The sequence below is a fragment of the Periplaneta americana genome, chromosome 5, assembly GCF_040183065.1.
Source record: "Periplaneta americana isolate PAMFEO1 chromosome 5, P.americana_PAMFEO1_priV1, whole genome shotgun sequence".
Classification (NCBI taxonomy): Eukaryota; Metazoa; Arthropoda; class Insecta; order Blattodea; family Blattidae; genus Periplaneta; species Periplaneta americana.
In genome coordinates, this window is record NC_091121.1 from 117,849,343 (window position 1) to 117,875,717 (window position 26,375).

General features: G+C 35.1%; 1 protein-coding gene across 3 annotated transcripts in view; it reads right to left on the bottom strand.

Moving 5' to 3' along the window:
- Nucleotides 1–1,392: 1,392 nt before the first annotated feature.
- The window catches only part of DCP2 (decapping protein 2), a 111,716-nt gene continuing 86,733 nt past the window's right edge, over nucleotides 1,393–26,375 (bottom strand). For all 3 annotated transcript variants that reach the window (XM_069826418.1, XM_069826420.1, XM_069826419.1), the window contains one exon: nucleotides 1,393–24,606. In XM_069826418.1, coding sequence (XP_069682519.1) covers nucleotides 24,434–24,606 — 173 coding nt within the window. In that variant the 3' untranslated portion in view covers nucleotides 1,393–24,433. The remainder of the gene's footprint in view (nucleotides 24,607–26,375) is intronic.

Consider the following 26,375-nt stretch of genomic DNA (forward strand, 5'->3'; position numbering starts at 1 on the left):
CCCCTATTTTAGGGGAATTAATTAATATCGAACTCATCTAAGGTTATGGACAATGATGACATATACACAGAATCCCTAAAATAACAAAACACATAGTATAAGACCTAAGGGACCACTGCAGCTAATTCAACTGCAAAGAAGAACTTCGTTGAACAAATGGTGAATAATGAGATGGGTTCCAGCTTGCTGAAAATGTAGTAAAAGAACCTTCGTTCAATTGGGAAAATAGTTCTGCACCATATCCAGATTAGAATGACAAAGTTTCCATAAAAACTCAAAGATCATAAATCTTTTTCCAGATGTCATTAACTTTAGGCGAGTTGTTTCATGTTAGAGTGTTGCATGTGAGTTTCCCATGCCCACATGTAAAAGTTCCATTATTCATCTTTCCACTTAATAAAAGTTGATTTATTACTCAATACCATACAGGAGCAAACTCGTTCTTCTTAGCTTCCTGCTTGAGACAACAGAAGTTTCATTGCTTTAATTTGTCTCCTGGCCTTACAGCATAAAAAAATGCAACCTGTATGACTTCATAATCAAGTACCATCTCAAAACATGCCAAGAGTCATACGAGAATTTCCAGCTTTTCTGACTGCCATGATTGGTTAATTTCGAGCTACACTAAAAATTCTTTCTGATTCTTTGCACAATGTTCTCAGATATATGCAGTCATCCTATGTTATTGATTTTACACAAATAATATTCGTCTTCTCACATGTCAATACCACTGACATGCTCTACGTATGTGGTGGATCAAATATATAATGTCGATGAAACCTGCACTGTGACTACAAATTCACACCTCGAAAACAGCAACAAACAAAAAGTCTTCTGTTATGTGCTGTCAATTTCTCACAAACCTGTTTGTCGCAGGTGCACAGATTGTGAAGCCATTTTATGATGACCTTCTACAACTCAAGAGATTTTTTCTTCATTAGGTTGGTATATGCCAAGTTAATACATGGTTAAGTAATATGGAAATATTCCCATTTTGAATTTCAATTAATCATTTTGAATAACTGGGTGGCCACGTTGGTTTACATACAAACAATAGGTGCAGTGAAGCATCAAGTGAAATTCTTCTTCAATATCTACTGCATACAATGCTCTAGGCAGAGAGATCAAACTCTCCTGGACAGAAACATCAGTTCCTAACGCACTGGTTTTCTGGTAATTCTTTTATGCATGTAATATATCTGTATGTGTGTGAGAAAAAAACACGCATGCACACACACACACAAAAATATAACTTAGAGAAAAAGTCTGCCACCTTTTCGTACTATTACAATATACCTGTTATTAAGGAAACAGAATGACAGTAAGCACTTGCTTTGCTATTTTGTAAATGTTTCGGGGTTAACACAATTATTACAACTTTTTCCTGTAAGATTCAAGTTTTAATACCTCTGTCTTTATTGAAAATTAGATTCATATTCACACTAATCATCTTACTTGAAAGAATACACTCATTAAACTCCTGAAGTGTCAATGTAACCTATATTAAATTTAAGATAAAGATCATAAATCATGATCATTTATACCTCCATATTTAAATGAAAATGCTTACGAATTAATTACAAAGGTAGAAGAGGAATGTCATATGATACTCTCTGAACACAATACTCTTCACAATCTTAAAATAGCACCAGAAATAGTTAAGAACAACAGTAATATACACTGATCTCAATTATATTAAACCAGTTGCAGAAAATACATTTACTGTAAAGTATGTAAGCATGTATATGATGCAAATTAAACTAAAGTAAAGTAAAGTAAAGTAAAGTAAACCAAGCACTCTTTTGGACTGATAAAACGTACAACTCATTACATGAGAGAACGATCAAATGACCTCTGTTCTTAAATGTAGGCACCTCATTCGTTGATAGCCATAATGTTCTGAATAATGAATATGGAATGCAATAAAAATATTTGTCCTAAAATAGCTAGAACCCTAATAGTCAGTTACAACTTACACATATCTATTCGTAAATTTTAAGGTCATGTTTGGAACAAAAATATGGCCTCTAATGATGTCAGATTTGACATAAAAACTCCTTGGGCTGATGACAATTGCAAGAATTCTTGAGGTGTGAACATATGTAAAGCGAAATTAATTATTCTGATAGACGAGTATGAGGGCCAGTAGTGTCGAATTTTGCCTGCAACCATCTTATTCAGTGATAGGAGACTCTTACACATCACAAACGTAAGACAGATCTCTCCCAGTAAGCTTACATCTCTTCCTGTATCACTCTTGATCAAACTCGAATTGTGAACTCTGTATCTTATGGTAAGCATAATCATTCTAATATAAAAAATAACTACAAAGCTTATTAATTTCATTCCTGTGAAAATGTGACAGGTGCACGAATCGATAAGAAACATCATATACAAAAGTGAGAAACAATGGTGGAATACTCCAAGTCATCTTTCGAATATTATTACTGTAAAACCCTAAAATCTCATATGTAAAAGTGGCAAGGTAGTGATTTTATTAAATCCACTCAACAAGTAATTGTTAATTTTATCACTCAGTATTCCAATAACAGCTTTTCTCTTTATTTTGTACAGTAAAATCCCTTATATCCGGCACCCAAGTAACCAGCAATATCAAAACAACTGCACTTTTGGCTAGACCAAAAAAAAAAAAAGTCATTCATGCAAAATGGAAGAGTCGAAGATGTGAGTGGTTCTTGTGGATCGCACATGCCACATATTGTTTACTCTTTACATTTTTCACACCTGAAAACATAGACAGAAAATCCCGTTATGTCCCTGGAGATCGGTAAGCTGTCACTTGGGCCTAGCAAACAATTTGCAGAGACAATATCTTTAAATTTACCACTTCAACTCGCCCATTTAACCCATTAATGCCCAGCGTGTGATTAAAAATACGGGGTAAAAATATTTTTTCATTCATTTCCCTTTGACTTCAAGTTAACAATTTTTTTAATGTAGGCAGTATATGGATGTGGTTTAAGATTCAGGCATTGTTGAATGCTCTGTGATCTTTTCTCTTGTTGGTATGAGGTTTAGAGTTTGGATCTTAAATAACAGAAAACATTGATTGGAATAAAGGTACTTATTTTCAATATAAATTATATCATGAATTATGAAACTAGTGCTAATATTACTTTTTATGTATTCGTGAACAATTCAGGCCATTTGGTGTACTTGTATCTTTGTATAGAAGCATAGCAATTTCGGTTTCTAAATATGGTATGATATATCATACGCTGAGCAGTAACGATATCATTTTCTGTATATTCTGTTAGATGAATTCTCCTTGGAGCATGTGTGAAATGTACGGCAAAAAACCTACAAACTATAAGCCTAGAGCGGAGGTATTCAAAAGTAGAGTTTTAATTCCAACCCCTGGAAAGAGGTGAAAGGGATATACTACGGAATACTGACGTATTATCCCTTCCGCGCAGGGTGAGTGAGTAGGCTACTCGAGACAGTGGTGGCATTTAGCTTACTGTTGTTCATTACTCACACAATTCGAGAAACTGTAAAATACGCCGTAATGAAAGATTATCCATATATCACAGGATCTATGGAAGATATGTATCCATACCTTGGCATTTTACTTTTGTCCGGATATCTCTAATTGCCTTCGCGAAGAATGTACTGAGACACTCGTCCTATAGCCATAACATTCTAGTTGCAAACTGTATCACCAGAAACAAATTTGAAACAATTCATCATTTCCTTCATTTCAGTCACAATAACATAATTGACAAGAATAATAAAATATAGGCCTACAAACTTAGGCCCCTCTTCAATCGTCTAAATGAAATGTTCCGGAACATGGTTGACATTGTTCCAAATTCATATTCAGTTGACGAAGCAATGGAACCATATTTTTGTCATAGTATCAAGAAATTCATACGATGAAAAACAATCAGATTTGGGTATAAGCCTTCGTGCTTGACGACGCCTGCAGGGTACCCTATAAAGTTCGAACCGTATACAGGGAGAGTCGAACGAGCACCAGGGTTGACTCTAGGAAATGGTATTACATAGATGCTTTGTGTTGGATTGCTACCTGATGACAGTAAACTGTTTATAGACAATTATTTCACTTCTTTTGGGTTATTGTAAAAATTTTCAGCAGTAAATATCACGTGCTTTGAAATTATAACAGCTGATGGAATTGAAAAGACGCCTGCAAAGGATCTGAAAAAAAATCCGTTAGAGGTACTTGCCATCCCATCAAAGACACATCTAGTAATCTGATGATGGAATGGCAATGCTCAGGTCACTATAGCAACAAATGCAGCAACACTAGATGTAGTTTCTTTCGGCTCATGCTCATAGTGGAGAACTAAGGATAAGAGAAAAATCATTGTTCAACAACCGGAAGTTATAAAATGTATAATGCATGTATGGGTGGTGTGGATTTGTTTAGCAAATTGAGAGGACTCTATCGACTTCGACTATGGTCCAAGAAATGGTACTGGCCACTTATCAGATTTTATATCAACAGATCAATAGTCAGCTTGTAGATGCTATACAGACAATATTAGAAGGCAATATCTTTGCTGGAATTCACAAGACAAATTGTAAAGTCATTGCATACAACACCACTAATGGGCATTTCTAAGACTGTAACACCTAAAGGAAGAAACCAAGTTCTCAATTAAACACGTTATTATAGACTTGATCACCTAGTTGTCTGGTAAAGCACTCGGCGCAGATGTGCTTACCGTGGGAAATGTGCTAAATTTTGCAAATCTAGTCTTGAATAATTTCATGCGAAAAATTGTTCCGGGGCCGGGTATCGATCCCGGGACCTCTGGTTGAACGTACCAGCGCTCTTTTCAACTGAGCTACCCGTCAAATGTAATGTTGATCTTCATCTTGATACTTGTTTTCTAAAATATCATATAAAATGAAGAAAACCGAAGAAAATGTTGTTGAAGTATCTAAAATAATAATTAAAGTGATTAGACATGGATATATTGCTCAAATATTAGTTCTAAATTCCGTTCTTACATTGTAGGGGCCTATTAAGTATTTGTATGAAACTGATACTGTAACTGCCCAGCGTATGTTATATCATACAGGTCATATCTAATATACCGGAAGAGAAAAAATTGTAATTTTTGTGTATTTGTACTCAGTAAGGTGTAACAATTATAATATTATAAAATTATATAATTGTGAATTCCTTTTTTTTATCTGGGCATTAATGGGTTAAAGGGGTGTTGAACGAGTCTAAATAGGAAAGTGTGAAATTCTCTGTTCCTACAATGCATAAAAGTCTCATTCAAGTGATAGATAGTATATACAAACAAGCAGACATTAGTGATATGTTAAAGAGGTTCAAATTATCAAGTGCTACTTCATCTTCACAGTTGCAATGTTGGCTACACTGCTCTTCATGTCACATGGCCGCTATTTAAAACTGGCATAAGGTTACGAAAAGTAATATGCGTTACAAGAGCGCTATGTTGACGTTTTCATGTTCGAGGAAAAGATTGAAAAAGTGAAACGTAGTTGAGTTAATTATTTTTTACGCTATTATGTATTACTATATTACAATAATTATGAACTGATGACTGTACATTACCATATTCAATACTAAAAATAAACATTGTATGTATTTCAAAACTTTATTTTTAAATATCTATATGAAAATTACTAAATTTCAACATGGAAAAAAATGTTTGTGCAGTACAGTGTGTCTTTACATAACCTATAAATATATTTTTCAATTATCCGACAAACTCAGCTATCCGGCACTGGCTTAGTCCCATAGTTGCTGGATACGAGGAATTCTACTGTAGTAATTCTAATTGGTTATACAGTGAGTTAAAAAAAGTATTCCAAGTTTTGAGAGAAGATAGTATGCACCAAAAGAAGAACAAAAAAATCTAACAAACATGAGTCCTAAAACTCATACCTTATGAGCTATAAGCACTTGTTCAACATCGCTATACAAGGTGCTCAATCTGATGTCCATTCATAGTAATGCATTCTTCTGCCCTACGATTTAAGGAATCACACACTCTTTGAAACACTCCTGGTTGGTCTCAGATGTGCTGTCAGGCATTGATGACGAGCTCCTGTAGTGCTTGTACATTATCGATGGGAGTTGCATACACCAAAGCCTTCAAGTGTCCCCACAACCAAAAATCCAAGGGTTAAGTCAAGGGAACGAGCAGGCCAAAGTACTGGACCCCCTTGACCAATCCATGGCCCATTAAATGTCTGTGTGTTAGATGTTCTCGGACACTTCAGTGAAAATGGGCTAGTGCTCCATCATGCTTGAACCACATCTCTATTCTTTGAAGGTATGGCACTTCCTCCAGCAAGACAGGCAATTCGCCTGCTATGAAATAATGATAAATTGCACTGTTCAATCTGTTTGGTAGTATGTAGGATCCTATTAGTCTATCACCAATAATTCCTGTCCATACATTAATTGAAAATCGATGCTGATGCCTTGGTTCTTCATTTGCGAGAGAATTTTCATCAGCCCGCACATGTTTATTATGGAAATTAACAATCCCATCTCTCGTGAAACTAGCTTCATCTGTAAACATCTTTGCTGTGAAAAGTGGATCTTCAGCACATCTTTGTAAGAGCCATCGGCAGAACTCCAATCTGGCTAAAGGACTTGGACTCACTGAATATGGTAGGGGTATAGCAACTGTTTATGAAGGACTGCCCGGATGACTAACACCTACAGCTGTTGCAATTCTCTGTCCACTTGTTTCAGAATCTTCTTCCACTCGCTGCAATACTCGCTCCTTCATATTGAGTGTACAAATGGTGTGAGGTATCATCATTTCATAGCAAACGAATTGCTGTCTTGCTGGAGGAAGGCTAGAGATGTGGTTCATGTGTGAGGGACATCCCAAAAGTAAGTTTACAAGACATATTTTTTAATATTCATATCTTATTTTGCATATAAACCACTGCACATTGTGCTGTATGCTCAACACTTTATTTTTCGACATAGTCTCCATGGCGATTAAGGCATTTGTCTGTTAGACGAGCTTATCGATGCCACTCTCATAAAATGTGGTGTCCTTTGTGTCGAGCCAGCGTTTCACTGTTGTTTTGATGTCTTCATCACTTTGGAATCTGTGCCCTCCAAGATGTTCTTTCAAGGCCGGGAAGAGATGATAATTACGGTACTTGGTGCGAGATCAGGGCTGTATGGTGGATGTTCCAAAGTCTCCCACCGAAAATGTCGCAACAGTTCTTGAGTGGCATTGGCAGTGTGTGGCCGAGCATTATCGTTGAAGAGTAGCACATACTTTGAGAGCAGTCCAGGACGTTTAAGTCTAATGGCAGCTCATAAATGTTCCGTGTACATTTAATGGCAGCTCGTAAATGTTCTGATGTTGCACCATATACAGCTGCATTTATTGTTGCTCCCTTCTCCAAGAAATTGACTAGCAACACAACTTTCTGATCCCAGACAGACATTTAATTGGTGATTCATTGGTCGGAGAGGTCCAGTACATTGGCCTGCTTGTTCCCCTGAACTTAATCCCTTGGATTTTTGGTTGTGAGGACACTTGAAGATTGGTGTATGCAACTCCCATCAATGATGTACAAGCACTACAGGAACTCGTCATCAATGACTGCCAGCACATCCGAGACCAACAAGGAATGTTTCAAAGAGTGCATGATTCCCTAAGACGTAGGGCAGAAGGATGCATTACTATGAATGGTCATCACATTGAGCACTTCCTATAGTAATGGTGAACAAATACTCATAGCTTGTAAAGTATGAGTTTTAGGACTCATGTTTGTTATACTTTCTTGTTCTTGTTTTGGTGCATACTATCTCTTCTCAAAATATGGAACACTTTTTTGTAACACCCTGTATTTGCTATAGAACATTTTCTTTACACAATGCACATATGTTTGTGTGCTGAGACAATCATGTGATATCAACATGGCAGAGAATTACACATGTCTTGATAAAGTTTACATGAAGATTGAACTAAAATTAAATCTTAACTACAATAATCATATGTCAATTCATCTTTACAATATAATTTATTACATATAAAGATATGTTTCAGCAGAGCCTACACCAATTCTACAATCCTCAGTAAGGTTTACTTCGTACAGTTTACTCTCAACAATGTTTTGTGTAAAAGACTACTATATAAAACAAATAACTCAAATATATCTACAGAGGTGGGCAAAATACTTACATCCCAGCATTTTAAATACAAATATAAAATATTTAAAAACAATTCAAAACAATACATATTTTGCATTTCAGTAGGCCTAATCAAAATATAGTTCTGTATTTCAAATACTCGATAAGATGTATCAAGATATAGTTATGAACACTTACAGTAGTTTCAGAGCTCAAATATTTCCATTATAACTTATTAACAGAAATTTCACAACATTATTCAATGGTCATCAAACAATATTGTGATTTAGATGTTTCATGTTTGAAATAGTGAAAACTACCATCATGATTTATATTTTTTTTATAAATATTGTCAATTAAAACTATGAATTAGATATATATTACTATGGTACAATTTATGCAGTAATCTAGAACAGATAAAATAAAATGTTTGAAGTTCCTATGAGACAATATTGATTTTTATACAGTTACTGAAAATCTATTATCATAAAAGGTATACCCACTGGGGGGAGGGGGGGGGGGAAATGAGTAAAATATTTTTTTGCTAATAAGTTTCTTAATGTTTAATCTAAACAGAGTGCCTCGACATTCTTCCTTTTTCTAATTAGCAATTGAATTATCCTAAACCTGACATTACCATTCCCTTTCAAAAGCCAATTTCTCAAAAAAGTTAATCAGATACAGGTCCTCTTCCTGCAAAAGAGAACACTCTTTCTACAGGCGCAGAGGAACACAAACTTGTATTATACTTAATAAAGGCGTGTTTCACTATGGATAATTGTCTAGAGTTTGGTTAGGGTTTTCCCTTTGTCATTAAGGAATTGTATGAGCTCACAATCCACAGTAGATATTTTTTTTTTCTTCAACGTCTGTTGTACTTGTGGTTGAGCTGAAACTGAAAACATGGAAATTGCTTTTGTCTTCATCATCAAAACTGATCAAAGGTGCACCACAGCGAACTGAAAGCTGATTTTACACATATTATATTCTGTATCCAACTTTTGTAGACAAAGTGAGAAACTTTAAATTGCACAGAGGGAGGAAAAAAGGATTTATTTTAAATACAAAATACATCAATTTTACGAAAGAAATATGAAATACTTTCGAAACTCCTTTTAAATTACAAAATACAAATGTATTTCAAATATTTATTTTAAATACACGTATTTCATATACTTCCCAGCCCTACATACAATAAATAAATAAATAAATATATATATATTACATTTATTTTCTTAGTCATTGAAAGTACTGTATATCATTACACTTAACTCTCTTTACACTTGCCTAAAGCCAAAGTCTCTGTCAAAAGATAGAGTAACCATAATTCCAATCTTACATTTCCCAAATGTTTTATATCATATCAGTTGTTTGGTTCACAAAGAATTATTCCACCTTGCAGTGCCCGCTAAGTATATCCGTTGTGCCATGGAGTCACTTTAAATCCACGATTTCCAGTTATCTCAAGCATTCCACTTAGCCAACTCTATTTATAACATTTTCTTTTTTGTCATTCTGTGACCTTTTTCTATGCTCTTCACAATACAGTGAAACATCTCTTACACAGACACTAGAGGGGAATTATTTTTTGTCTGTTATGGAGAAGTGTCCGTACTGCAGAGGGAAAGTACGTATATGTATTGAAAATTGAAATCTATGTCTTTACAGTGCTGTATTACAGTATTTAAAAAAATAGTGAATTTTTTCTGCCATCTATTTTTATTAATTTAGAACATTATTGTATTTATTGAAAGCTTAATATAGCTAGATAAATTATTATTAATCATACTGTACAGTACAATAACCTGTGATATTTTCTTCCACACCCATCTTGCATTTTTATTGGCTGCTTACAAAAAATTTATTTTATATTTGTTTGCACGTATCACTACACAAAACACTTTCTGAGTGTTATTTTAGTTTAGACATCAAATTAAATGTTGCAGTCTTTTTTAGACAAATAAAAGTGTTCTAATGTCTGTAATGCATGCATTGCTCCTATATAATTTGTCATTTCAGAGTCTTCCTTCTTTTCTTCCACAATCATCTCCATTTTCTCATCATCGTCAGAGTTTTTTTCTTCCAAATACTTTATCATCATCTTGACATCAATGTCTTCACTCTCTGTTGTCTACATCACCATAATCGCCTGCCTTACTTCGGACATTCTGCAGACTGCAGCTGTTGTACAATGTCATGGTCATTTGTTGTTTCAACTTGAACATTCGTATATTATCACCAAATAAAAATCCAGCTTTCTGGAAGCAGTTCATAATTGATTGAGATTGTACATCAACCCATGCTGCATCAAACCAAGAAATTGCCTGTAGGACATCAATTTGTTTGGCTAGAGAGTTTGCTATTTTCTCTACTTCCAAATTTTCAAGCAAGTGCTTAACCCTGGAAAGGATACATAAACTTCACATTCAGTAATGGATTCATGGGGTATTCGGTTACTCCAAAAGAAATGTTAAGATGCATGATTGTCAGAAAGCAATATATTTTATTTTGACAATTTATTTGTTGACATCAGTTTACAGTTATGTTTCCTTGCACATATGGCACACATCCAATTGATGATCTTACATACAGGCCTATTACATTTGAAACACACAATTTTTGTTTTTCTGCCTTTTGCTCTTAGGCAGAGGTGATATCTGGCACTCCTGTTGATTTTTTTCGGCAGTTCTGGCTCATTCTGATCTTCTTCAGTGTGTAATATTCCTTGGATATTTGAGCGAAAATCTGTAGGCAAGGTTAGAGTAAGAAATAATACATAGTTTTATACAGGGGTAAATAATGACCTCAATATACCTGATTCTCAGTAGAACTACGATGAAATCATATGATACCACCAGCAACAATCTCAGCACAACCTAAAATGAGTATCAGATTTGCCAACATTAAGAAGCAAAAACAGTATAAAAATAAAAAATTGTACTGGGTAATAGATTACCTCTGTAACTATTCCATTGTCTGTATTTAATTTTGAAGTTCTTGGAAACACCTTGGTCAAGAGCTGCGAAACTGATGTCACATTCAGAGAGAAGCATACTAGCTTCACATTTTTCAATTCCAGATCTGGATGTGATGCTGCATTATCCAAGGAGAGCAGGACTTTTCTCTTTTCTCGAACCATTTTTTTATTCAGCTTACTCAGCCATTCAACCATTATAGTTCATGCCTTATTATTGAACTCCCATTCCACTGGCAATTCATTCATCAAATTAAGGCCTTTCAAACACCTAAGTTTAGCTGCTTTTTCTATCACAAAAGGGTTTTCTTTTACACCCATCACACTGGAGCAGAGAAGAATAGTAAGTCTTTCTTTAGAGATTTTTCCGCCAGCACAGGTCTCTTCTTTTAGGCACATTTTTCCTCGGGTAGAACTCGAAAAAATAAGCCAGCTTCGTCTGCATTTAAAATATTTTCCGGACTGTAGCCTGCTATAATTGACGACAATTTATCATTCCAATCATTCACTGTATTCATATCTACATCTCCAGATCCACCACAAACGGCCTTTGGAGCTGTCTAAATTTTTCCAGCCAACCACTAGAAGCTTTGAACTCGTTGAAATCTACTTCTTTGGCCACTCTAAAGTTTTGATTTGTATCATGTATCCTGACACTGGAATTTTCTTGCTGTGTACTCTGCAGAACTATTCAAAGACACAGTTGTCTACTTGTGCACCTTTGGTGTCACTTGACAAAGACCGACACTGATTATCATTGTCATTTTAGCCATGTTTTCATTAATTCTTCTTTCTTCTTTAAAATATCGGCAGCATGATTTTTTCCAATTCCAAAATGACCCACTATTTTACGAATGTCATATTTTTCTTTCTGCAAATATTCCAAAACTCCTACTTTTTCTTTCATTTTCAAAGTCTTTTGTGGCATAGTTAATGCTCCTCCAATAATAACGCACTTTTAAACACAGACTCACACCACACTGCAGATTCAGTCAAACTGTAACTGTAGAGATTTCCCTTTCTCATTCACAATAAGGATGAGAAATGTTAACAGTACCTTATTTACGCAACAAAATAAGATCTCCAAGCTATGCCCATTTTCTCTTTTCATTTTAAGAGTCATAAAATGATTAGAGAGAGAGAGAGAGAGAGAGAGAAATACACGGAGCTATGGTCTAAACCAGGCCTGCAGAACTCGCAAGTAGAGGAACTATGACGTCAGGCTCACTCCACTTCTATTGGGGATGATCGACTTCCACCACGAGAATGAATGTTGATGCAGCCGAGCGTAACTAGACCGCTGTGACCGCACAGGTAGAAAAGGTGGGTGGGGTAAGAAAGGGGAGGAAAGAAGTCGCTCTCAGGAGCTACAGTTCTGCAGGTCTGATCTAAACTGTTCCTGTTGAAACATAATGAAACACCCTCATCTCAAACAGCCTTCAGAGATAAGATACTGTCTGCCCTTTCTTTTTAATACTGCACATTATAGTGCAGAAGTGCCAAAAAGTGGTTGCAGACTTTTTTTTTCCATTGAATTTTCCACTTAATTAAAGGAAATGTCCGTAACTGGGAGGTAAATTTACATCCAGGGGAAACGAAATCAGTGTCTGTGTCTGTTCAACAGTGTGTCCATTTTACAGAACTAGTTTTATATGGTATTCCATATCCTAGTTGACGAGGATTATATATCACTGTCCATTAACAGAGATGTCTGAAACCAGAGGTTTCACTCTATTCAGATTGTTTGTTGTAACTGTAATTTTGCGTGTATCCTATCACTCAGTACTACCGGTATTTTATTTAATAGAAATATTTCTACCCATCTTCTGATGTTCTCAGATTTTATGTATATATATGCAGTTTCCTTAAAGCTCAAAATCGAATTATTAATTTTATTAATCCGAAATTCTAACTATTTATGGAAATCTGAGAGTACAAGAGAAATGCCAAACTAATGCTAGTGTTGCATAGTATACAATAAAATTCCGATATAAATTACAAAATGTTTTCCCCAAGATACGTTGTTAAAACGCTACAGTTCAATCATATCAGTTCACTTAAATCTTCAAGATCGTATTCATGTTCCTCCAACAATTTTAGACATATATTCCAATAGAATATGAACAAAGTATCGAAGATGATGTACTCAAAGAAGATGTCTATGAAGTTTTCGTGTGTAATGGTATGACATTACTTTGTGTTCCTAAATTAACATTTTTCAATAGAACATCATTCCTAAAAGCTTTCTTATTATTACTGTACTGTAACTTTACTTAATGTTACTTTACATTGAGATGAATGTCTGTGTAAGTTGCAATATAGGCAATGACATTTTTTATCTTCATTGTTGCATACACACTTTTAACACTAACATAATCACTGATTAACTCTACAACTTCTATACTGTGTTAACATTAGAAAATTACCCGGTTGACTAGTTTCGAAGTGGTATTCTTCATTGTTCAATGAATACCACAACTAGTCAGCCAGATAATTTTCTAATGTTAACAAAGTAAAGAAGTTATAAAGTTAATCAGTGACATTTTTTAACGACAGCAGATGTCTCTCCTGTATAATAAAATATTATCAGTTCAAAATTAAGTTTGAATAATAAATTACCGGTAATCATTTACCAACTATACTTATTGTAAGCATATAAAGAGTTCTTCCAGTGTGTGATGATAAAGTAATATACAAATCCATTTGAAGAGCAACTAGATTCTGATATCATGAAATGTTTAGTATACAAGGCTAATAGAATGCTACTGAAATAATTAAAAATGTAGACACATTAACAGGAATTCAATTGAAAAGTAAATGAAATTTTATGTATAAGCAGTACGAATATAGTTTGGAGGATAAAACATTTATTTAACAAATATTCAAAAATATTCCAAACAAGTATGAATTTTTCGTAAGGAAGTTCTATTATAATACAGTACCGGTACTAGATATCTTAAGATATGGTCACATGTCGCTACTTTTGCAGCGATGCAATACAAAAAACTGTGCAACTCTCGTACTGCGACATGTGAATAACAGTGCAACCCGAAAAGTAGCGGCTGTTGAACTTGCTGCCCGCTACTTTTTCATGCTGCACGCAGCTTAAAAGTAGCGACTTGTGAACAGGGTTCTCAGGGATGCAGCCACAGCATTTTTGATATCGGTTTTGTTGAAACTTTAGGAGTGGTCGCGACCAGTGTTGCCACCCAAATGTACCAATGATGCTTTTATTGTTTGGATATATTTTAATGTTAGATATGATGAAAATAAATGATTTGTAACAGTTACTAAATGTACAACACAGTCAGAGTATATTTGCTGATGATGTAATTCATTTTTTGTAATTTTCCGTAGCACAGTTTCAAACAGGAGGGTTGCCAACATTGATTATGTGAATATGCTGTTGGTTATCATTTAAGTATATAGGCGCTTTTTAATAGCTTTATAGTAAAAATAATGCCAATTTCTGAATACTAGTTAGGACAGAAAACCAAATAATAGATAAGTAAGCTATCGCATGAGTTTCATAATCCAAAACTCTAATGTGAACATAACCACAAAATGTATACTGAAAAGTCAACATGGAGATGGAAAGCTGCAGCTAGACTGTGGCTGCAAAAGTAGCGCCTTGTGTGTAAACAGACTCGCAACCTCCAGTTGCAACTTTGCAGCACTTGGGTTGCGCAGCACGAAAAGTAGCATGCAGAGCACTACTTTTGGCTTACGTGTGAACACGACATGCAACTTTTGCAGCTGCAGTACAAAAGTTGCACAGCAAAACTAGTGACATGTGACCGTACCTTTATACTGTAGCCAATAAATGTAATTATTTCTTTCAACAATACAGGTTAGTTGGATTTAGTTTTCAACTTCAAAACAATAATTCATTATATTTAAGTGGTGGCATAATAGCTTTAATTATTTTCAGGTCGAAAGTACTTGGTGTTTGACAATCTTAACAGTACTATAATATTTGTAGAAAAAGATACTCGATTCAATATCTACAAATCTATAAAAATATCACTTCTGGCAAATGAAAGTAAGGTACTATCTAAGTATTATAAATGTGAATAGGAATGATCATATAATAGGGGGTGAGATATATTCGAAGAACAGCCAGTTATTCATATGTGAATTACAAAAAAGAATTATATTTCAAAATTGTGCAAAATGAATATTATGAATAATAACAGACTTTCAAAACAACTTGTAATAACTGAGAAATTTAGAATAACTGAAAAAGCAATTAACTGTGATCTTCAAAGACCAAATGGCCTGAGAAGTACAAAAATGATAACGATCATGATATAATGTTACAAGGATGATGTAGTAGACTTACATTACTGATACTTGGGACACAAGAAAAATAAAGTCGATTCTTTATAGCATGATCATAATCAAATCGCAATCAATCATCATCAGTAAGAGTACCATTAATACAAAATTCCTATTTAATGACTGATATTTCTGTATGTGTATAGATATCAATATAGTGGAACCTCATTGCATCATTCTATTGTCGTTTTCCCGTCTTTTTCGTCTGCTTTCTTTTCTAGTCCCGGAAATAGTGCCATATAAATAACACTATTTCTTTACAGCTCCATATTTTCCCACTACAGCACAGACGCCTATCTCTGCAGTGATAAGAGCCTCTGTTCACTGTTTATGTTCAGTATATGTTCATATGATTAAGCATGTACAGGAGGGATATTTTTATAGGATTATTAAAGAGCAACACAAGTGTCGGCATTGTTTTCATGTGATAAATTATTTAGACTTAAAAATTGTGAATCAGTACAACAGTATGGGATAACGGAAGTCACCTTACTTGTAAACAGAGTATTAATTTCATGAGAATGGATCTGTGGTAATCCATCTCTGCATTCTGAATATATAACGAAGCTCGGTTCATGATTTTAATATAGGTACTGTACTTCACTTGTAGAGAAAGAAGATTTCTTGGTGCAAAAGTATTGGAGTGCAAGAAGGCTAATGGCTTTGTTGCCAAATGTCTAGGCATTGGATATGCACACTTCTGTCCAAATTATCAGCAATGATCAACATCTCGTAAGGAATTTCTAGGGTGTACATCAATACTAGCCAACAGGAGAATATGCATGACTTGTATGATAGTGTGAGAGATGGTAAAATTCGACTCTTCTGTTTGCCTCAGGATTGTGCTTATCTAGAATTAAAGCATAATATGTGCACGAAACAAGTCAATCTCCGACTTTTTCGGCAAGAAATAGTGTACACAGTATTCTAATAAAGGTGCATTCAGTGTAACTAATAATCATTCAGTTGTTCATTTTATACCGTATTTAAGCATATAATAGACTCTCCTTATCGCAAATTTGCGACTTCGACAGATATTGTGAATGATCAATACGGTTCGATAATATATAGGGTAGACAATTTAAGTTGATACTGTACAATATCTCCAAAGCTAAGCGTTGTAGAGAGGAATGTCTTGAATAAAAGTTGCTTTATATTATGGGGGAAAGTAAATGCCATTTGTAGTGTTTTATTTGGAGAATGTTTGGATGGTCATTTGAGGGTCAAGGTATGTTTTTTTAAATGGGAACCAACATTTTTTATTTTGTTTCCTTATTCCTCATCACATAATAAACAGCTTTCGTAAAACCATTTTCTAATACATAGTTCTTTCACTGGTGTAAACAATTAAATATTTATGAAAGGTAAGTACACAGAGTATCACCACTGTACGGGTATTGTACAGTATTATTTCATAAGCATTAAAGGTTCAAAATGATGCCCTTCTACCTCAATGCATTTTCCAACTCTATGAATGAACGATTTATGTGTATGTAAAAGCATGTCTCTTCCAATACGGGCACAAGCATTTCATATGTGCGGCTTCATGTTGTCCGAAGTCATTGGTATGTCACAATACACTTTTTCTTTAAGGTAACCCATAAGAAAAAGTCTGGTGATGTAAGGTCATTAGATCGAGCTGGCCAATTGATGGGACCTGCGCATCCTATCCAACGATCATGGTAATTGTTATTTAAAACATCCCTAGCAGTATGTGCATAGTGAGCAGGGCTTCTGTCGTGCTGATATCACATTTACGACCTGGTTTTTAATGGTACATCTTCCAACAATAACGGCAACTCCTCTGTTAAAAAGTTTCTGTACATTGCACCTGTTAAGGTGCCATCAATGAAGTACGGTCCAATTATCTTATCACCCAAAATTCCACACCACACATTAATAGACCAGGGTCTCTGATGCTCCACTTCTCGTAACCAACGTGGATTTTTCCGAGCCCAATAGTGCACATTATGTCGATTTACTTCACCATAATTTGTGAATGTACATTTGTCACTAAACAATACTAACTGAAAAATGTTATTTATTATTCCGCAGTCTGTCTTGTGCCCACCTACAGAACATTAGTCTATTCACAAAATCATCACCATGTAGTTGTTGATGTAATGACACATGGTAGGGATGGAATTTATGTCTTTTCAATATTCTGAGGACACTGCTTTTGGACATTCCCGCATTGGTAGCTAATTCGCGAGAACTTACATGGGGGTCGTAATTCACTGCAGCTACTAGCACTGCAACTTCCCTATCTTCGTCCGTAGCAATACTTCTGCACCTCCATTTCTTTGGCTGGACTGCCTTCTCGGAGAATTGTTTTATCACACGATAAAATCAAGCTCTTGATGGAAATCTTCTATATGCGTACACAAGAATAGTCTGTTTCACATCTCTCCTAGATTCCCCATAAATGAGAACCATTTCCACTTTTTCTTGTTAAGAAAGTTGGTCCAGTTCAACCCACAGAAAACTGAGTACGCTTCAAATGTTAAACGACTTGCATGGAACTGATGGTTGTTACTAGGTAATCGCTAATTGTAGGTATGTACTACCAGTGGATCCACCTGGACTCGAAGGCAGCTGCAAGTACACTAATGACAGATACAAGGAAACCGTCCTACCATGGAAAGTAAACAAAACAATGGACACAATGTCTCATTGCCTCCTTGCCTATTGTTATGCTAGACTGTTTAGAATGGATCCAACCATTCACTGCGCTCTTTGTACACAGCCATTCATAATTTTTGTTGTTATTTATATTGGTGTAAGAACAATTGCAAAGTGCTTTATACAAAAGTTGTTTATTTTTTATGAGGAATGAGAAAATAACACGAAAAATGTAGGTTCCCATTTAAAAAAATTAAATTGACCCTAAAATGACCATCACAACGTCCTCCAAATAAAACACGACAAATGGCATTTACTTTCCCCCATAATTTCAAGCAACTTTTATTCAAGACATATTTTTGTACAACGCTTACTTTTAAAGATATTGTACTGTATCAACTATATATATATATATATATATATATATATATATATAGTCCACACCTGTAGAGTAACGGTTAGCGCGTCTAGCTGCGAAACCAAGTGGCCCGGGTTCGATTCCTGGTCGGAGCAAGTTACCTGGTTGAGGTTTTTTCTGGGATTTTCCCTCAACCCAATATGAGCAAATGCTGGGTAACTTTCAGTGTTGGACCTTGGACTCATTTCACCGGCATTATCACCTTCATCTCATTCAGACGCTAAATAACCTAAGATGTTGATAAAGTGTCTTAAAATAACCTTATTTATATATATATATATATATATATATATATATTAATAAAGCCATCAGCATAGCTCAGTTGGCTGAGGTGCATGCCTGCCAATTCAGAATTGCGCTCGGGCATGGATTCAATTTCTGCTTGGACCAAGTATCTGGTTGGGAGGAGGGGTTTCCGAGGTTTTCCCCAACCATAAGGCAAATGTCGGGTAATGTATGGCGAATCCTCGGCCTCATCTCGCCAAATACCGTCTTGCTCTCATCCATCTCATCGACGCTAAATAATCCAATAGTTGATACAGCATCGTTAAATAACCAACTACAAAAAAACAGTAGGAAACTTAGTCATTTTTCCTGCAAGACAGACAAGCGTGCACATACAGCTAGCAATTCAAGTGGCAGATAAGTAACACTAATGGAAAAGTTAGCTGTTGCTGTTATACGTTATGGTGATGATACAGAAGCAGATTTATTACAAGAATGAGGGTTTCGAGAGGACCTTACTGCTTAACTGCAAATTGTAGCAACAACAAGGGATGAAACCCAGAATTTAATTTTTTCACTTTCTCCAGAAAAATTCATACATTTAGTGTAGACCTACTGACTTATACTTGGCATGTGTTCTTAACGTGGTCAAGTTTAATTTGTATGTTAAATTCTGTTGTAATGATTTCAGATATAAAAAAGGGTAATAAATAGTTGATTAGAGGCCAAACTAAAAAAAAAATAGATACAAAATATTTGAGTAAAAATTGCAGTCTTTGCATGGAACACTTAGAGAACAGCCAGTTTCTGGATTCCAATAAGAATGCATTAATTAAAACTGCAATAACCGAGTGAGGTGGCTCAAATGGTAATGTATTCAGGAAGTTTTGGGTTCAAACTCTGTAGTTGGCCAATCTGATTGGTTTTTCATGGTTTTCCTCAGTCACAAATGCAAATGCTGGATTGAAAATTTACATATCATGATTCATCACCACCTTAATCACCAATATCATAAACATTAAAACAAAATCTAAAATCAGTTGGGCCTTCATGAACATAAGTCATCTATAACACATGACAATAGAAACAGAATCTCAATAATACTCAACAGCCTACAGGTACTGTACACCCAAAGATCCTATACACACAATATGATGATAGTTGGTGAAGAGTGTATAAATCAATGCTTATAAAAATAACTGCTGTACTGATGGTATTATTGAAAGGCTGTATTTCCTGTTTCTGCATTCTGTACAGATTCCCAAACGTTTCTGTTAAAAAATTTTCTTCCTAATGACCAAATTTGCTAAAACTAATCTTCTCTGAACTTATTTTCCCAACAATGCTTTCTAATAAGCTTAGTTTACAATTTTTTTCTTTCATAAATTTTATTTCCTAATACAGGGCTCCTACAAAAGGCCTTTCCGGTTTTGAACACATGTAATTTACGTTCTATGAATCTGAGGTGCATGAAAATAGTACCAATGGAAAGAGAAACTCAAAAAGTTTAGTTCCTTACCTTAAAGATGTTCAGTGTGTCCCTCCTTGGTAACATGGCACACATCAAGCCTATAGTCAAGTTCCACGTAGGTATGAGGATTTTCTGATCCCCACATTCTGAGGTTATGTCTGTTAACCTTACCAGAAAGATGAAAAGTGGCTACTTCACAAAACACCACGGAGCAAATAAATTCATCATGATTTTCAATTAAAGGCTGTATACTTATGCAGAAATTTCTTCGTAGCACTTTGTGCTCTGGTTTTAGAGCTTGCAGCAACTGTAGTCGGTATGGATGAAATCGCAACTGCTCGTGAAGAATCTTACCTTAAAATCAGTGTATCATTTATGGATTGTAGGCCAAATGCATGGATCTGCACCAAACTTTGTTCAGTAATGCTGTTGAACATTAATAATCAACTGGTTCACATGAAAATCAAGCTTTTTTGTCCTCTCTAGCAGCCATTTCGCCTCAACAATGAACAAATTTGTTTATATGTGCTTTTATGAGGCAGTGTCACCAACTAGGAAAACAATGTTGCCACAACTAAACTTTTTGAATTTCTTTTTCCATTGGTGATATTTTCATGCATCTCGGATTCATAGAACGTAAATTACATGTGTTTGAAACCGGAAAGGTCTTTTGTAGGAGTCCTGTATTATGTTGTTAAAGATATAAATTCATGTTTAAAATTATAGTGTTAGATTAAAACAAAATTGAATGGAGGTAGATAATTATCCTGTCTTCCTCTTTATAAATTGTGTCTTGTGTGGAATCATACTGATTCCAAATATCACATGGATAGCGAGGTGGCAACATCCTTCATCCCCTCCACCCAATGATATATATGTCTCCTTAAAATAGGTAAAGACCCCGATTAATTTGTTTATATAATCTCGGAGTTTTTCGAAAGATGTTGGGACATCTGGTATTGAGACAAATGCCAATGCTAAAAGCATGTAAGTTGATATCTTAAAATATATGCCTGCTTTGTTGTTGTAATCTTGCTGAAATCCTTCTGACTGAATTCTCTGTCCCAAATGGAGTAGGCAACATGATATTTGTGATTCAGGCAGCATGTTTCTTCAACTGTTTATAATTGCTTTTTCAAATCATATACTATTCTTGTCGAAAAGGTAATCTCGATACCAAGCTCACATGCTCTAGCCAAGACTTGTCGCAGAACTTCACTGTATTGTGCTTCTTCTTTGGAAGTATGAAATTTATGAATGGGAGTCTTACTGGAGTCTTTGAGATTACATCCACCCCAACTCACAATATCTATGATCATAAATACTCGAGTGAAGATGTTCGGACAAACCTTCAAGTTTCCATCAGGAAACCATGTTGCACTTTTCGTAAGAAGTTCTAGGTTCTGCCTTGATCCAAAAAGCAGAATCCTGTCTTCTACTCCTCTTTCATAATACGCATCATATAGAAGGAACATCTCTCCATTCAGCATCCTTTGGTACCTATCCAGTAATTCCTCCAGATCCAAGTGACATACGATTCCCAGGTTGTTCTCTGCATCCTTCCAATCTCAAAGTTTTCTTCAAATTTTCTCTGTCAGGAAGAAGGGCTAGAACTCTGGATAGTATTCAATCTGCAATATCTGTGCAGGAGCCATTTCTGACTGATTTTGCACCACACGTTTCAAATTCCTCTTTATTTTCTCTGTAGCAGACTTCTCTCAGTGAGGTGGGTGTAAAAGGAGACTGATTGGGACTTTTGAGAATATTCATCAATTTATATATATATATATATATATATATATCTTCACATTTCCCAATTGAAGAATTGAATACTAGGCTTTTAGGAGTTCTTAAGAATCCTAAACTTGTACTTGTCTTTAAAATTCCAAAGTTCTCAGAAGTCGTTAAAACTGTGAATTATAGGTTTTATCAATTGGTAACATCACAGTATAGATGTTTACCCATTTTGTGTTGATCTCTGAATTGATTTTATGGTATATTAATGATATTTTTATTCTACTGATGTATCATTTTCTTCTTTTTAATAATAACTTTTCAATGAATAATTTTGGAGTTAATAAACTTATAATAATAGGGCTTGCAGTAATATAATTATAAGTTAGGTGACATTTGAAGTTAGTGCCAGTTCTCAAGTAAAATTTCGTACTTTCCATATTCTTCCTTTCTTTAAATTTATTAAAACTGAAGATGTTAGACATGTAATAATGTGCATCTTCCTTTTATTTAATATTACATATTTTGTGATGTGTTTATTTATTTTCACAAGTTAATAGAATTGGTGAGCATATAGTTACAGTTATTTATCACCAGAGGCACTAGTGATGCTCAGTAACAGGTTGTCAGAACACTATTAACACACACTTTCCTTACTGTATTAATACTGTGCTTGCTTTTTTGCACGCACACACACACACATAATCAAAATAAAGCAAAGATAGCATGCAGCATAACTTAAAATGCAAACAAAAATAAAACATTACGAAGCATGTCCAGTATGATTTTACATTATTTAAGATAACTGTTAAAATTTAAATGGATCAATTATATGGGTATTTCTCCCTTAAATGTTGTAGGGAACAATGGGATGCATCCATAATGCTGTGGTGTCTATTATATGTATTGTAAATTTTATTAGTAACAACAATGTAATTTATTGGTCACAACAATAATTCCTTTCTACAATTCGCCTTAAACGCTCTCGTCAACAATTGGATTTTCACTCAACACAATATTCGTTATAAAACTCCACCGACGACAATGACAATTTACTTGGACTAGTACGAACAACAATGAACTGTTAATCTTAACTAATATTTACAAAGCACTATTTACAAATCAGAACTATCAGTTCTCAGTTCACAGTTCTTCTAGCTCAGTCACTCGAGTTCACTGTACTCTAACTCAGGTCCCTCCAACTGCGGTCCACTGCACTCGAACTCAGGTCCCTCCATCTGCGGTCCACTGCACTCGAACTCAGGCCTTCGGATGCTGACGCAGATGCGGACGCACACTCGAGTCGAACTCCGGCACACAAGTCTGGCTTCCTTGCTCTGGCTTACTCACTGACTGAATAACTGAAAACTACTGTCGTTCCTTCGCGTCCTTAATTTATAACCACAGCGACGTAGCCTCGAAAGTTCCACGCGTCTCTAGAGATGGCACTCCAGAAAAATCCAGAGCCCTCTCCTCTCTACCAGCACCAGATGCACGCGCACTCTCTCTCCACTCTCTCGCCGCGTTGGCCCTTTCCCCTCTCTGCCGCGCGCCATCCCAAAGTGCTCCGCGCGAGCTTCTCTCTTGCGGGACGCTGGTCGTGAGTTCGAATCTCACGTCGCTGTCACAGTATAAATACGGTAATTTTTAATGGTTTCCCAGTATTACTATTTTCCTATAATTATCACTTTTTTCCCATTCTCCTAAAAACGATGGGTAGAGGTTTTTCCCTGTATTTAGTACAGTATTTAAAAAGTCCAAATATATTCTATACTTCTCATGATGTAAAAGCAAAATAAATATCAAGAAGTGAACTTCAAAGCTCTAATCAATAACATTTTTTATATTTCTCCTACACCATTTTGATTCAATTGTATATCAAAAATATTTGAGCTTTTACTATGCATATGCGCTTATGTGTGTATGAGTCTGAGTTGAAGTAAAAGCAGTTTGTGAATAATTTTATTCTGTGAGTACAGTCAATTTCCAAAGGAGCTTAATTTGTTAAAAAAATAATAAACAAAAATAGAAAAAAAATATTTTCTGCTTATGTGCTATACTGTATTAACATTTTGCAGTCCAATTAAATAACATAGTAAGTGATATCCAATGGCACTGAACTGCAAACGTTTGTGTGATCTTTCTTGTAAGTTACAAAGAATAAAACAACTATCATACACAAATAGTATATAGTATAGTACTGATAGCTGTTAATTTGTTGAGGAAACAAACCTCTTATAGTCAATGCACAATATTTTACATATTCCTACTGTTTCCCAGCATAGCACAAGTATCTATCTCTTATTTCAAGAAATATTCTCAGTTCCAAATTAGATAATAATACATATTTAAAATGTACAAACACAATTTAAAATCAGATGCCCATTTTTACACAACTTATTCAGTTATATAAGAGAGCTTTGAATACATGAAATGATATCGGAAGGAAAAAAAATTATTATCCTCTCAATATAATATTCTATGAGATCTTTCATTACTTTAAGAGGAATAGAAATCTCATGTGTTCAGGCAGTTCAAGATTGCTCGTTGATCGAACTTGAAATTAAGCCATGATGGAGCACTGAAATGCAGGAAGTCAGGATGATTCTTTTCATGGTATGTTCCATTACTTCCAGAAGAACTACTGGCAGAATGATGCTGGTATCGACTCCTTGGTTTCTCCTCTTCTCCTGAAAGTAAACAATATACAGACACCATACAACTATAATTAAGTTACATGCTAAGGGTTAGACACTCATATTCTGTAACATAAAGTGATGAAGCCAGGAGAGATGAAGAGGAACTCATAAAATTATTCTAGGTTGAATCAACACCGAAAATTTTGAAATTAAGCAATTTAGGAGGAATCACGTAATTTACAGTCAGGGTCACAATGCTGATCTGCAAAAAGCAACTATCATACACACTTGATACTATGCCTTCAAGGTGAACTCATGTTTAATTTAAGACCTGCACTATTTGTGTGTTAGACATGACTAAATACTCTGTGATAGAAATCAAATAACTAACTTCTTCCTAAGACAGTGGCAGCAGGGGGAAGGTTTATAAAATTTGTGTCCTGGCTAGCATCGATTTTAGGCTCTACCATTATTATTATTAACAAATATTTTAGAAAGGATTAATGAATTCAATTATCTTGGTTTCAAGCTTTCCTTTCTACCTCATCTAGATATCTCACAAAAAAATTTTAAATTCAATAAATCTGCAGGCATTATCAACAGTATAATGAAACCTTCTTTAGTCCAGAAACATACCCGCAACAAAGGCGGAGAGAGAATTGTTTCCTTGGGGAGGGGGGGGGGCAAAGCAAAACCATAGAATCCCCATATAACGGGGTTATGGGGAGATCACTTACCTCCTCCCCCCGTTATAGCTTGACCATGGTATAGTATAATATATCAGAATATGATCATTTAATAAAGGTATTTTCAGGGGGCATGTTTGTTACAGTGTTACATCCATATCCACGATGTTTCAGACCGAATTGTACAGGGCTTGAACTGTAGATCTACTACAAATTATAATATGACATGATTTAAAACAATCCCTCTCTTTTTCTCTCTCGTACAGAATAGCTTAATTAATTTATATTACATGCCTAAGAAAAATATGTGTAGACAAGGTCAGACAAGCCAAGAATAAATAAAGAGACTGTATGATCAAAAAATTCGTCAATGCATATACTGTACATCAATAAAACTATGTAACAGTGCTAACAGAAACTTTTTTATATTAAGCTTTCCTGAAGATATCATATGAAATGTGAACTCTAATTATTTTATTTAATCTCGTCTTTAAGTTTACACATTATACTGGGATCACTTTTCTTTTTTCTACATTGATGTGCAGTATTATTCATATTTCTCCAAGTGGTGGCCTGAATACCTGCAGACTTCTAACACATGAGTACAGGCTGATACAAAAGAAACATTACAGTCTTTCCATTCTTCAAATGAGGTATAGAAATTCTTATACATTCAGAAATTTAAAATAAATATTATAGTCAGACACATGATCTGAAGATATTAATTCGTCAATTTAAGCAGAGAAACTTAATCATAAACAAAAGCAAAAAGGATCTTTTGAATTCAATGTTTTCTAATGTTAATAAAATAAGAGTTCAGACAAGTTTGGGGGGGCAGTGCCCCACATAACTCCGCCTATGCTTAGCAAGACCTGTCCTTTGTTACAGCAGCAAAGCTTGGACCTTACGAAAAAGCGATGAAAATAGAATTACTCCCAGTGAGATGACGTTTATGCGCCGAACAGCAGGATACACTAAATGGGATCATAAAAGAAATGAAGACATCCTACAAGAACTGGGAATGGAGCCTGTACTGCAGTATATTCATCAATATCAAGACAACTGGTTTCACCATGTCAAGCGTATGTCTAAACAAGGATTCCTTGAGCTATCTTGAAGTACAGACCAACAGGG